Genomic DNA, 14,723 nt, shown 5'->3' on the forward strand with positions numbered 1-14,723 from the left:
CGTTATATGAGAATTGAAAAAAAAAACATATATATATATAAAAGGAAGGAACGACGACGGCGAAGAATAACGTTGATTGATACAGGCCAATATTAAATGAGACGAGCCCAAGGGAGATAAGCTTTTTAAGAAGGCGAGTTTCACGTTTTGAGATACGACGCCACATCTACGTGACGTTACACCTCGTTGCTTCAACGGGAAATACTACTTAATCGAAGTTTTATATATATATTTCACATCTCTCGTTATGGGCGTCAAATCGACGAGTTTCTAAGGTACGTATGATCGATGGAGGGTGGGACACGTTTTTGGCATTTTTTTTTTTTTTTTTTGAAGTACGCCGATCTATTAGAACTAACTGTTGACTCGTAAAGATGACGAATAGCAATTATGAATTTGCTTGAGTTTTCAACGAATTAGAAAGTAGTTCGGTTGATTTTACGACCCACAAAACTTTGCCAGTTAATTGAAATTTTTAATTCTATCTCGACGAGATTTTAATATATAAATACATACATATATAAATATTTGTTTGTAGAAAAATGAAAATGCAGGGATAAAGAGGAAACGGTTAATATGAAATTTAATGACATCAAAGACGAAAGATTAAAAGTATCTTTGTCAACTACATCCTATTTTGAAACCTGAATTTTACATATTTAAGTAGCCCGACATTAATCTTTACCTGCGCTGGCTCTCGTTGGCGTTCTCGTGCCTAACGTACGAAAGGTTTAAAATTAACGGATCCGGCTCGGTGACACTTCCTTACGTAAATAGGGTAAATAACATGTGCTCATTACTCGGCGAGGGACGGCGTTAATTGTCCTCCTCGCTCCCGGCACCTCGTGAAATGAAGAAAATCTACGGACCGAATTTGCAAATCCGAGAACTCGGAGCGCGGATTCTTTGAGTCTTTCGAAAACTTATCACAAAGGAATTACGAGAAGGTTCTCCTCTCCTCGGCATGGTCGAGTCGAGAGGGTGCTATAAACGCCGTAGAAAAGAGGTAATGATAAATCATGAAGGACAGAAAAAAGGCTAACGATACCTCCTCCTGTCCCACAAGCCGACCGCGGACTCTCACGCCATACGTCGAGAGCGAAAGGATGAAAAGGAAGGTAAAATAAATGAGGGAACGAGAGGGAACGAGAGTGAAAGAAAGAGAGAGAGAGAGAGAGAGAGAGAGAGAGAGAGAGATTAAACGAGAGAAGCGGCAACCGGCCTGGAGAGGAAAAGAGAAGCTGAGAAAAAATACACAGCTTCAAACGTCTACCTGCTCTAGCATTTCGCAAATCGCAGCCCACGTGTGGAATACATCCGGAACGACCGAGATTCGGCTGCCTATAGAAAGTCGCCGATTCTGCTCCACGTTGTTCTTCCCGACCCCGTCATAGTCAAGCTTCGATATAACGGCGCGGCACCACCAGATGGGCAGCAGCGGAACTTCTTCCCGTCGATGAAGAGATGCGGCGCTCCTAAGAGAGGAAACGGCTGCTGCTGCTACAACTATCCTCCTCCTCCGCATCCTCATATCGATAGTTAAACCACGTTTAAGCCCGCTCGACGATATTTATAACAATACCAATACCTATGATTCTATCGTTGAGAAATGATTGAGAAATGGGGTGAAAGTATATTTCAACAATAAGGTCGCGGACTCGTGGAGCTCTCGTTTCTTTGTCCCGTTATTTAATTAGTGAAGCACATGTTCCCTGCATTACAATAGATGGGGATAGATGATACAGCATCCTCGGTTATTCTTTTTTTTTTCTTTTTTGGGACATGGCTTAAAAATTTTCTGGAAAAAAATGGCCAATGTTAGGGTAAACAGAGAAAAGAGGCTTTGAAAAAGGAGAGCGCTTCTAGTTCATTTTTTACGTTTCCAACAAACATTACGAGTAACACATTAAATGCCATCACGCTTTAATCGGAGACAATTCGTATAAAAAAGAAAAAAAGAAAAAAAAAACCCCATACCTAAGGATCGGAGTTTCCTTTTGCCATATGTCACACCTCGTAAAAGGTTCCACCCCTCCGGCATCCTAGCGGCACGACAGACCCACTACCCTCCTAGCACGTCGCTGCCCTGTCCGTACGTAAGACCCCGAGAGGAGAGCGAGAGAGAGAGATAGAGAGAGAGAGAGAGAGCGAAAGATAGAGAAAGAGAGAGAAAGGTATATATATATATATATATATATATATATATATAAGCAAGCGTAAACCCTGGCATCCCTGAATAAGAGAAATCCCGCGCGTCGGGGAGAGAGAAACGGTGTTTAGGCGGCTGACGCTCGGGGGAGAGAAAAAAATCCTCCAGGTGATTCGCCAGGTCGTAAAAGTCCTCGGCGGGACGTGCATCCACGCGCAGCTCGCGACTTTCAGAGGGCTTGAAGCTTTGAAAAAAGCACGACGACGAGCGAGCCGACAGATGCTCTCGGCAAGGTGCACGCAACGTAAGCGGAAGGGAGAGGTGAGGAAAAGGACGCCGGAGAAGGCGGAGGAGATGGTGGCATCGGGGCAACAGGTTGCAACATCTGTTGGCCCGTGCGCGGCCGGCGATCTCCTGTTATTATGCACCTACATACGGGATCCAAGACGGCGGGCCGCTGACCGAGAAGGCGGAGGAAGAAGTTGAATCGCTACCAGGGCCGGCACCACCATCGCCGCCACTGGAAAAAAAGAGATCGGCACGAGCAGGTGGAAAGCGCGCCAACACCGGTGTTTGTGCCTCCCTCTGCCAATTTGGAGCTGACGGCGAAAACGTATGCAACGCGCTCCTCGGGGTCGTGTGCCGTTCCGTTAATTGCAGAGTGTAGCGGCGGATGCAGGGAAGCGCGCAGGTGGTTCCTGCCCATTACCGATTTCTAGCCGGTGCGCCAGCTTTCACTTCCCTCCTTCCCTATACCCGACCGCTGTCCTGTCACGCTCGCCCTCCTCTCCTCCCGGTCTTTTCCATAACTCGTGCCGCTGACGTATGTCGCGGTTCCTCCCCGCCTCGCCACGCCGGCCGCCACCGCCAACCATTCCCCGACGGCACCGTCCCGCTAAACGCCAACGAACGTCATCGGCTCATTAACCATCGGAGCCCAATGCGCTTTTCTCGTTTACGCGGCTCGTTGAGCAGGCACTTTACGGCCGAAAATCAATATCAGGCGACGTTTCGCCACGGCCATAATTCACGAAGTCAACCACGCGCGGCGCAAAACTATATGCCAAACGCGAATAGTTTTATTGTCTCACCTGTCCCCCGCTACGCCCCAATCAATCCACTGCTACACCGTACGCCTCCCAAGCCTCCTGGCACTAGAGGAAGGACTAGTTAAGCGCTTCCTGATACAACCCACCCCCCACGGAGCTCCGCGCAATTGCATCGACAGCAGCTTGCGCGACCTTGGGGCGAAGGGACTCGGGGGACCCGTGCCAGTGCAATTTTGACTAGCATCATGACGAGGCTGGGCCGGAGCAACGAGTTATTTCGTGTCAGCGAGTCATCGGTCGATCTTCTGTCTCTGCCCACCCCCGTTGACGACGCTCACCACGGATAGGGATAGGAAAGCCGATGGGTACGCGTTGCCGACGCAGACGAGGGCTTTTCCTGTGCAGTTGCAGCTGCCACATTAAAGAGAAGGGCCTCCTCGCCCGGTGTAGGCCCGAGTATGACACCGCACCTGGCCCACGCTCCACGTTCCACGCTCCACGCTCCACGCTCCACGCTCCACGTTCCTCTCGCTCACTCTCGCTCATTCTATCTTCACACTCTCTCTTGCCATCCGATGTGCGGAAGTCTCACCTGCTTCCCCCTTTCGCGACGTGCGTTGCACGCGTGCCACGCGAACAGCCGGCGACTATTAAGATGCTTGCGCGATGCCGATCTCAGATCTCAGATCTCAGATCTCAGATCTCCTGGAGTCCTCTCGCCCCCACCACCACTTTCTCAAATGAAGAAATTGCGCGATAATGAGATAGTGTGCAATGAACTCGGAGAGCCGCTCGGAGTCTCGTTGTTGGTTGGGCTCGGGCGGCGCACCTTTCTCGCCTCGATCGTCATTGCCGGTGATAAAAAGAAAATCGTTGGGTTTATTATTGCTTTGACGAGGAGCGCGAGCAAAGTCGGTGAGGCGAGAAAAGTCCGATGAGGCAGGTGGAGGAGGAGGGGGGGGGGGTCCGGCGTAAAAAAAGAAGCATCGACGAGAAGCGTATCACGCATTGGCGGCTCCGTTCATAACGCGTGCGCGGCCAACCCAACCGATATGCGGGAGAAAGATACCACCAAGTCGACGGCACATGACGCGAGTTTGCTCTTTTTTTCCTCTTTTCTTTTTAACATAAAGCCATAGACGGACGTCGGCCGCCGGGACGAGAGCAGGTGTTGGACGCGTGCAGACGCGCGCCGATATCGATGACTGCAGGCGGCCTCGGTTATTTATTTCGTTTTTCACGTGGAAAGATGAAGTGCCAGGATACGGCGCGACGACTTTACTAATTCAATTTTATTCTGCTGCTGCTGCTGCTGCTGCTGCTGCTGCTGCTTGCCGCTGCTTGCTGCTCTTTCGATTTTTGTGCGAGCCATTAGGAGAATGCCAGGTGAGCAGAAAGGGCGTCGTCACGTCCCTTTACTATGCCGATGATTTTCAGACTATCCGACTTTTTGAATAACTGCTCCAGCTTTAGATAGAGATAGAGTGATTGGAGGAGGAGGGGGGAGGGGGGGGGGATAAAGGAAAAGGAGACAATGACGACCCTCCGCAAAGCCAACAACCCCTTCATCTGTTCACGAGTAATTTGGTTATGAATTTATATGCCTAAGCTAGAGATTTTGTTTTCCCCGCTATACTGTTCCCCGCATACATAAACACGCGTATAAACATAACGTAAATCAAACGTCGTCTAGCTGTTATTGGCAGCGGGGCGTTATATTTTACGTTTTTGTTATTGTAAACAAATATCGGGTCCTCGGTGCAACAATGCCGCGAGGAAAGCGATAAGCCTTCGTTACACACGGGCTTTCACGAGCCGAGCGTTCATCAGTTTTCTTAAAATAATTTTAATACGATATTCAATATGTAATACATTATGTACCGAATAACGAATGCGGACAAATGATTTGTTTCCCAACAATGCTGAACCCCCGGGACACTATAAAATCCGCAAGCCATCAAAATTGAAATCAATTTTCCTAGCCCTCGGACACGATCCCCCTGGGCTCGCTCGCAGGCGCATCCTCCTATGGCAGGGCCAACAATGCGCTCTCCTCCCGCTTTTACCCAAGTCACACAGTTGTTGGAAAATGGCTCGCCCGGCACTGTTCCGACCCCGTTCGCGTGTGTGTGCCACACACCGGTGATGCATTCTCGGCTCCTCCTGTTTGTCCCGTGGTGACTAGCGCTCGAAATCCATCACGTAAACGAATCCGCGCCGAAGTAATCGGTAGTCGGGAAGCAAGCGATGAGCGCTTCTCGGGCGCCAATTTACCAACAATTTGTTACGTGTATTGGGTTTCAAGCGCCGCTAGACGAGACGGCACACAGCCAATCCTGGCAAACTACATTCACGCAGGGAAACGATTATTCATAAAATCACGAAACGGGTGTGTTGCAGGCGGCGGGGGTGGCGGGTTTCCGGTCGTTAAGGCTGCGCAGCAACCCATCGCCGTCAAGTCATTTATGTATCAATGGAGCATGATTCATGCATCGGTCAATAATTGGGGAGAACGTCCCCCCCCCCCCCCCGAGCCGATGGTTGTGTAATTATCGGCAGTTGTACGCGGAAAAGCTGCTTACGCAGATATAAATTACTCGGAATTACTCGATTTTCCCGATATATTTACGAAAGTATTCCTCGGATGCCGATAAGCTACTTGTGCTCCTAGAACTCGAGTACTACTCTTCATCGGCTAGTAGACGGCTAGAGACAGCTCGTCGAAAGGCCTCCACCTCTCTCCTTATAATATAAAAGTCTTGACGCTTATCGTAAAGTTACGCGCACCGAGAGAGTTGCGCACATTTCCGAGTACGCTAGTCGCCTTTTCGTCTCTGTCGGCCATTTGTTATTATATACAGTTGGCCTTTATCGTTGCACGTTGGTAATGTCGAGGCGAGTGACGGTCAAGCATATAGAACGGGTTGGGTCAGGGGCCTGGAGGAATATCCACTTTTACTCCTCTTTGTCGTCTTTGTCGTCTTTGTCGTCGTCGTCGTCGTCGTCGTCGTCGTCGTCGTCGTCGTCGTCGTCGTCGTCGTCGTCGTCGTCGTCGTCGTCGTCGTCGTCGTCGTCGTCGTCGTCGTCGTCGTCGTCGTCGTCGTCGTCGTCGTCGTCGTCGTCGTCGTCGTCGTCGTCGTCGTCGTCGTCGTCGTCGTCGTCGTCGTCGTCGTCGTCGTCGTCGTCGTCGTCGTCGTCGTCGTCGTCGTCGTCGTCGTCGTCGTCGTCGTCGTCGTCGTCGTCGTCGTCGTCGTCGTCGTCGTCGTCGTCGTCGTCGTCGTCGTCGTCGTCGTCGTCGTCGTCGTCGTCGTCGTCGTCGTCGTCGTCGTCGTCGTCGTCGTCGTCGTCGTCGTCGTCGTCGTCGTCGTCGTCGTCGTCGTCGTCGTCGTCGTCGTCGTCGTCGTCGTCGTCGTCGTCGTCGTCGTCGTCGTCGTCGTCGTCGTCGTCGTCGTCGTCGTCGTCGTCGTCGTCGTCGTCGTCGTCGTCGTCGTCGTCGTCGTCGTCGTCGTCGTCGTCGTCGTCGTCGTCGTCGTCGTCGTCGTCGTCGTCGTCGTCGTCGTCGTCGTCGTCGTCGTCCTCGTCGTCCTCGTCGTCATCATCGTCATCATCGTCATCATCGTCATCATCGTCATCGTCATCGTCATCGTGATCTTCATCGTCATCGTGATCGTCATCGTCATCGTTCCCTTCCTTCATTTCCTTCATTCTATCGACTAGGAATCCCAGCGATTCACGCAATGCTTCTCCTCTCCCCTAAAAGACCACCAAATTCTCGGCGGTCCCCGAAAAGTCGCCCAAGACAATCGTACCTTTGTCACGCGACGAGGGCTTGCGACTCCCGGAGGGTTATCGCCGCCTTCTGACCTGCTCCGCGAACTCGGCTAACACGTCTAAACAATTCGTGCCTTCGCGTCGCAGCGATAAATCATTCGCCAATCGAATTCCAATGTAGCCACAGTAATAGTAATAGTAGTAGCAGCAGCAGTCGTAGTAGTAACAGCGATGGTAGTAGCGGCAGTAGTGGTGATAGTAGTAGTAGTAGTAGTAGTAGTAGTAGTAGTAGTAGTAGTAGTAGTGGTAGTGGTAGTGGTAGTGGTAGTGGTAGTGGTAGTAACCGAAGTAGTAGTAGTAATAATAGTAGCAGTAGTAGTTATAATTGAAGTAGAGTAGTAATAAAAGTAAAACAAAAGCTGTAGCAATGCGTTCTAAAACTTTTCAGACATTTCTCGCCGACTACAGGCCATTTTTTGGCCCACCTCATCCCACCCTTACTCCATATTTGTATTGGAGGCGCTTATTCACGATGAATTCGCGCCTCGCTTTCCGTTTCCGGCGTAGTGCCGACATTCGTTTATCTTGGCATCGTGTAAATCAGCGGGTTGAATTACGCTGTAAAAGACAGCTAAAGCGTTAGCGCGACTCGTGAGTACGAGAAATGCCACTTATCCAGCGAATTAGCTAGACGCAGCGATTCGACGAAGCGAAGGAAAGAAGAAGAAGAAGGAAAAAACAAAAATCGCCACGACACGCGCGTCGGCGACCTCGCGGGGTTACGGCTACAAAGCCATTTATCTGCCACTTGATTTCTCCTCTCGTTTGTGTCGCTCTCAGCCGTAGCTGCCGTCGCCGCTGCCGTTGCCACCGCCGCCACCACCGCCAACGATGACGACGACGACGACGACGACGACGACGACGACGACGACGACGACGACGACGACGACGACGACGACGACGACGACGACGACGACGACGACGACGACGACGACGACGACGACGACGACGACGACGACAACGACAACGACAACGACAACGACAACGAAGACGAAGACGAAGACGTAGACGACGACGACAACGACAACGAAGACGATATTGACGGCAAGTACGGCGATTACGAAGAAGATGACGACGGGACGCGGAGCCTCTTGAAATAGTTCCACGCGCGCTAACAGCTACGTCATCACGGTTCGTTACGATCCCGCGCCACTTATGCGCGCGTCCTCGCCGAATACGAGGGTACGGGTTCTGTCTGTGTGTACGCACGCGTGCGTTCCCGGACATGTCGAGCAACTGCAGACAAGGAACTCGTGTTGCGCACGTGGATTTTCTCGAACTTGGCGTTCCTTCTTCCTCTAGCTCGGTCGTGGATTAGAATTTTAATAGAACGCTACAATCCACCGTAGACATGCGCCACTTTACACAGTTGTTTCAGCCGTTATGGGCACCGGAATTTAACGAACTTATTATCGGCATTGCACAAGCCCGTAGCTAACAGTACTACATTTAGTTAGTTAATATCAGCGATTGCGCGTTTGTGCACAGCAGACGTATTTTTGCTGGTATCTGCCAAGTCACTCTAATCTCCCCTGCCACGCTCGCGCCGAAATGTCTTTATTTTATCCTGAAAAAGCCCCTGCGTCGTATCGTTCGAAATTCAAGCTTATCGGGCTGCGTACAAAGTCTTGACCGCCGACCGACCCTCGTGTTCCGTCGATTACAGCTAGGCAGAATAAGACAGAAAAGAGGGAAGTATTGTCCCCATTATCTCGGTAAAGTCCCGTAACAAGTCTCGTGAATGCGCGAGTCCCGTGGCTCTCATGAATTAGCAGTTACATTGAATATGCGCGATTAGAGGGGAGAAATGAAGATCCGATGATTGTGTACGGGTGACCGACTTACGGCGATTGAAATTACTCTTGTAAATTCAATAGGGCAACCGCCGAAAAATGCTAACGAGTTTCGCCAAATTTCTCGCTTTACCCAAATCCAATTCCATTGTTCTAGTCAAAACGGATGGATCGCCTTTCCTAACGGACTTGCAAATTATAACCTTCTATTTTGATCAATTCCCGTAGCACGTGGTGGTGGTGGTTGATCGCAGTTTTACATCGCAACCTTACAATGAATTACTATACATTTTACAGCTATAAGTTCCTAGTGAGCTCGCAATCGTATCGTTAGAATTAAAAATTACGGTGCATCGGTTAATTACTGAATATCCAACTATGATAATACGTAAATGAGAGGTGGCGAGGACAGGGGAGGGGAGTGTGGTGGGAAATAATGAAAGGGAGAGGGGGAGGGGATACAAAATTAGAAAACAAGTAAAGCGATGACTACGGATATGAATCAATTTGTAATTCTAGAAAATCAGAGTATCCACGTTCAATATAAATCCACAAATATCTCTATTCACAAAATCAAGTTTCTATTTTCTGACATAGAATAGGACAGAAGAAGCCGTGAACGCGGTACGAATTGTAATAGTACATTATTTTCCCTAGAATCCGATAAAACTTACCGGACTTACATTGGGATGATCTGCTTTTAAAGGTATAAGTAAATTCATTCGGCCTCAAAAATAATCACAGCACAATACAATGAAACGTCGAAAGCTATTGTTATCGACTTGGAATATTTTTCGCCGTCAATGAGATGCTTAGGGAATTGTATGCCTTCTGAAATGTGTATGATGAATGGATTCGTATTGGGTGCATTTTGTTACTCCAACTTTTCTAACATTGTCATTTATACAAAAAGGATGCGCATATGCGCATGCCGTATGCATTCGATTTGGGAGAGATGCGGTGAATGTATTCAACATTACCAAAGATCAAATTGTTTCCGATACTCTCAGCTCCCGGATAATGAAAAAATTCTTAAAAATCTCTCGCTTGTCGTTTAAAGCTTAATATTTAAATCTTGTATTTGGAAATAATAATTATATGAGATATTTACATTATCATATAATTATCAATAATTATATTAGCGATATTGATGTTTACCAAAATTATTAATGCCCAAGCGAAACGAATAAAGGCATTCTATTTTTAATCCATCGATTGAATTTCAAGATTTACATTAAATTAACTCCTCTATCCCCATAGCTCGCTCTCGCTCCCGTTCCCTCTTATTTTACCTATTTATAACAATTAGGATATTTTATTAACCAGACTGCGTATTTGCGAGTGAATTTTGAGCGAGAAGGATGGAGTAAAATTAATTAAAAGCTGCTCGTTACATCTGCGTTTGTTATATTGCACACGGTAATGGCATTTTTCAAATTTCTATATCAAAGGGAATATCATCGTGTTCTTAATAACAAGGGTTTGGCCAACGACGATTGGAATTATATTTAAATGAGGGGACAAAAATGTAAGTGGATACCGCCGGAGAGTAAAATTTCCCGGATCAATTGGAACATCGGACATTATTTTAATAGACAGCCTCTTACTATCTAAGGGGGCGACGACGTTAATTTGCGAAGGCTGGCGACTCGGGCCCCAGAACAAAATGCAAAATAGGCTCTCTTTCTCTCTTTCTCTCTCTCTCTCTCTCTCTCGCTCTCTTTCTCTCTTGGGCTTCTTTGCGCGTAAACTCTCGGCTAATGGGTCGGGCCCAGGTAACATAGTAGTAAGTCGGGCAGGTAAGGTAAGATCGGGTGGTCTTGACTACTCACCCAGAGGTCATCGAGCGTGATGGAGTTGTCGGTGTAGAAGACGAGAACGTTGGCTGAGAGGGGCCTTGGCTCCCTGAGCTTCGAGGCGAGCAAGAGGCAGGCGGTCCCGAGTAGCTGTAGCTGCGACTTCCTGATGGGGCAGATGCTGAGGAACCTGTCCACGTAGTTCATCGACAGCGGAAACACCTCCTCCTGGCACTTTTTCTCCTCGCATACCTGGTCGATGACGACACATAAAAGAAAAGGCCTAACGTGAAAAAAGGCTTCGAATGTTTCGTTGGACGGGGGGAGGGGGATCGAGTAAAAAAACCGTAAGGGCGCGGGTCCACCCACGCGTGCGTATGTGTATATTTCACAGATGAACTGGGAAGGGGAGGGGGGAGAGGGAGAGAGAGGGAGGCGGGGACCTCGGACGACATATGGGCGACGCACAGGGCAGGAAGTGAGCGCGTTGCCATCGTCGTGCGAGAAAAATCCAGCCGCAATGTGCGTTCAAACGCTGGAGGAAGGAAGACGGCAGACAGGAGGTCAGGCAGCAAGTAGGCCAGGCAGGCAGTTAGGCAAGCAGGAAGGAAGGAAGGAAGGAAAGAAGCAAAGAACGGGCGAATGCGTTTCCTCTCGATCAATGTAGCCTACCTCTCCTGCTCTTTTCCGCTATTGTCTCGCTCTCTTTGCTTTCTCGAGTATCACAGCAATTCTTGCCTGCCCCTGTTCACCTAGACTCGATTATACCCGACGGCAATTTTGCACTAGATATCGCCAGGTGTGCGCTTACAAATACCGCTCTGCTCGGGCCCGAACCGTGGGTCGGGGGGCCGTACTCTCGCGTAACTTTTCTGCTTGCAATGCCGACGGGGAAATGACACGCGCACCCGTAATACCTTGAATATTCGCTAATCGAGCACCGAAAAATATTCTATAGAGCCGTGATATCCTCTCAGATGGAGAGGATGGTGTCTGGCAACCGGCAGTTTTGATAAAGCCAGGAATGACGAATAAACGGTGTCGGGACGATTAGGATGTTGGTCGCTACGAATTTTTCGAAAGCTGCAATGGCTAATGCACGGGCATTAGCTAATACGCGTAATGCCCGACATTTTTGTCGGACAATCCAAATCCCGATTCGCCCGAGATAAGGCATTCGAAACGGGAGGCCACTGCGGCAATCGGGTTTTGCGCTTATGTGTAGCGCATGCGTATGTGTGTACACCAGACGCGCTATCTTCCTCCCATTTTCTCTCACTCGCTCACTCTCCCGCATCCTTCTTTACGCTTCTCTCTATTCCAGAGAACCACGTATCTGTCTGTCTCGCGCGGCACGTCAAGGTCACTCTTACAAACGCCCTGTGCCGGCACTGTAATTACTCACTCACTCACTCACTCACTCACTCACTCACTCACTCTCTCTCTCTCTCTCTCTCTATCTATCTATCTATCTATCTATCTATCTATCCATCTATCTATCTATCTATCTATCTATCTATCTATCTATCTCACTCACTCGCTGCCTCTCTCTTTCTTCCTCGCGTTTGCTCTTTCAATGTAGTAGAGTGTTGCGTAAACGCTGTGAATTTCGGCGGATGAGTGTGTGCGTGCGCGTTTATGGTCTGTCTGTGCGCGCGTGTGCGTTCGCGAAAGGAGAAAGAGGAAAGCATAAAAAATAAAGAAGAGCAGAAATCGGGGAGTAGATTCTGTTCCAGAAATTAATTTCGGTCTTTGGCATTAAAAAATGCGATTATTTTTTTATGCCTCATCTTCTTTTTCGGGAATTTCGAAGACTGGTTTTCGAGAATAATTTATGCGGTGCGGTCACAGCTTTTATTATAATGTTGCAACTAATATGCCGATCGATCGGGGATAATTTTTTTTGATGATGTGGTTTGCAAAACTTGTTGGACGATTTATTTTTCATTCTACAATTCCCAATACTAATGTCCTCGCTTTTATCAAAACAAAATAATTGTTACACTAATTGATTTTGTCATGTCTTATACAATCTTTAAATGGCTGTTAACATTTAACGGTAAAGGCTAATATTTTATTAATAATCGATGACGAGTAGTTGGATTTATCATAATCTTACGATTTACAAATATGCATTCGCATTGAATGTTACTCGAAACATGCGAAACATTAGAGCAAACTTGCATTAAAGAATTGCAATTAACAATCGGACAACTTTTACTAAACGTATAAGAGTGTTTCGCAGTGCAGGACGAAAAAATATCGAGCGCTCGATAGAGGAGAGCGAGAGCGAGTGAGATAGGAGAAGAAATAAATGTGCTAGAGAGAAAGACGTACAAGTAGAGATAGAATGCGAAAGGTTTTTAAGGCAATAAAAAAAAAAGATAGAAACACTGAGAACGAAAAGAGAAAAGAGGAAGAAAGAGGACGTAGACAGACCGGCAACATATGTAATTTCCACGAGACGCATCCAGTTTAAGCTGTGTAAGTATGCCATTGCATGTGTACTATAAAGTCTTTGTCTTGCTCTCTGTCGTTCTCATTCAATCACTTACTCACTCACTTACTCGCTCGCTGGCTCACTCGAATTGATTTAAATTTTACGAACTGAACGACGAGTCTCAGTCGAATTAATTCTACTTACGCTACGTACGTACATATTCTACTTATTCTACATATTCTACTAATAAATAATTCGCAATAAAATAGCTAAATGAAGATTTCTATTTGTATTTTCGGTAGGGGAATTTTTCATGGTAAAAAGAAAGTGGTAACTGGATTATTCGGTATGCGGAATTCACGACGAAAACGTGAATTTACATTTGAGAATACTTAAGCTTCGCTGTATATTCCTTTACCGTGAAAATGACGGACCGAGAATGCTTGGCTTTTATAGTTCAGACCGAATATAATGCAGGAAGGAGCATTTAGAGTACCGGGAATGACGAACATTGAAATTTGTTTTAAAAAGCCGTCTACACAAAAGTCCGGGTCAATAATTTACTTTTATGAAAATAAATGTCATATTAATAATGATAGCGAATATAAGGTAATATAAGGTATATAAATCTTGTTTGGGTCGGGCATCGATATTCATCAATAGTCGGTGAAACATAAAAGAAGTTGTCCGAAATAAAAAGCGCCTACAGCAGCGCACGTACGGTAAATATTTTTCTTTAATTGCCCGGGCCCGTCTTAGATAAATAATCTATATTAATTACCAGGAGCAACGGGTATGGTTCGTCGGATTTGCATGTGTCGGTGTAGAAAGCGGTAAATTATCGTCTACTGACTAGAACGAGCCGACCGACTGCATCAAGGACAAAATTGAAGGAAGGAAGGAAGAAAGAAAGAAAGGAAGTCGGGAAGAAAGGATGTCGGGAAGGAAGGAAGGAAGGAAGGAAGAAAGAAAGAAAGGAAGTCGGGAAGAAAGGATGTCGGGAAGGAAGGAAGGAAGGAAGGAAGAAAGAAAGAAAGGAAGTCGGGAAGAAAGGATGTCGGGAAGGAAGGAAGGAAGGAAGGAAGAAAGAAAGAAAGGAAGTCGGGAAGAAAGGATGAGGATGGCAGAAAGAAAGAAAGAAAGAAAGAAAGAAAGAAAGAAAGAAAGAAAGAAAGAAAGAAAGAAAGAAAGAAAGAAAGAAAGAAAGAAAGAAAGAAAGAAAGAAAGAAAGAAAGAAAGAAAGAAAGAAAGAAAGAAAGAAAGAAAGAAAGAAAGAAAGAAAGAAAGAAAGAAAGAAAGAAAGAAATAAAAAAATTTACACAAACTACGGAACGTCGTAAGTTGTGGCGCTAGCGGGGAAAAGGAGCAGTGTTCGCGGTGACATGGACCGACGGGGGTGGGGGTTACAAATTTTATTTCTTCTCGAGGCTACATATTATTGTCAAAAAGCAAGCAGAGAGACAGCAGCGCTTTGAATGCGTAGGCAGGCGGCAGTGTGCGAGCATGAGGGCATGAGGGGGCTACGGGCAGTGTGGCAGAGGCAGATAGATAGAGAGACGTCGGCTTTCGAGTGCGTACACGTGCACGCACTATCCGCGAGTGAGTTTCTGACTCGCGTAACCGGGGTTCAATAGCCTCGGGGCGGGGGACACTTCGTAATCATCC

General features: G+C 47.4%; 1 protein-coding gene across 1 annotated transcript in view; it reads right to left on the reverse strand.

Moving 5' to 3' along the window:
* CycD (cyclin D) overlaps positions 1–14,723 on the reverse strand; it is a 34,783-nt gene that overhangs the window by 18,313 nt on the left and 1,747 nt on the right. The window contains exon 2 of the mRNA XM_011500053.1: positions 10,655–10,870. Coding sequence (XP_011498355.1) covers positions 10,655–10,870 — 216 coding nt within the window. The remainder of the gene's footprint in view (positions 1–10,654; positions 10,871–14,723) is intronic.

This window comes from Ceratosolen solmsi, unplaced genomic scaffold (assembly GCF_000503995.2).
Source record: "Ceratosolen solmsi marchali unplaced genomic scaffold, CerSol_1.0 scaffold41, whole genome shotgun sequence".
In the NCBI taxonomy this organism is placed as follows: Eukaryota; Metazoa; Arthropoda; class Insecta; order Hymenoptera; family Agaonidae; genus Ceratosolen; species Ceratosolen solmsi.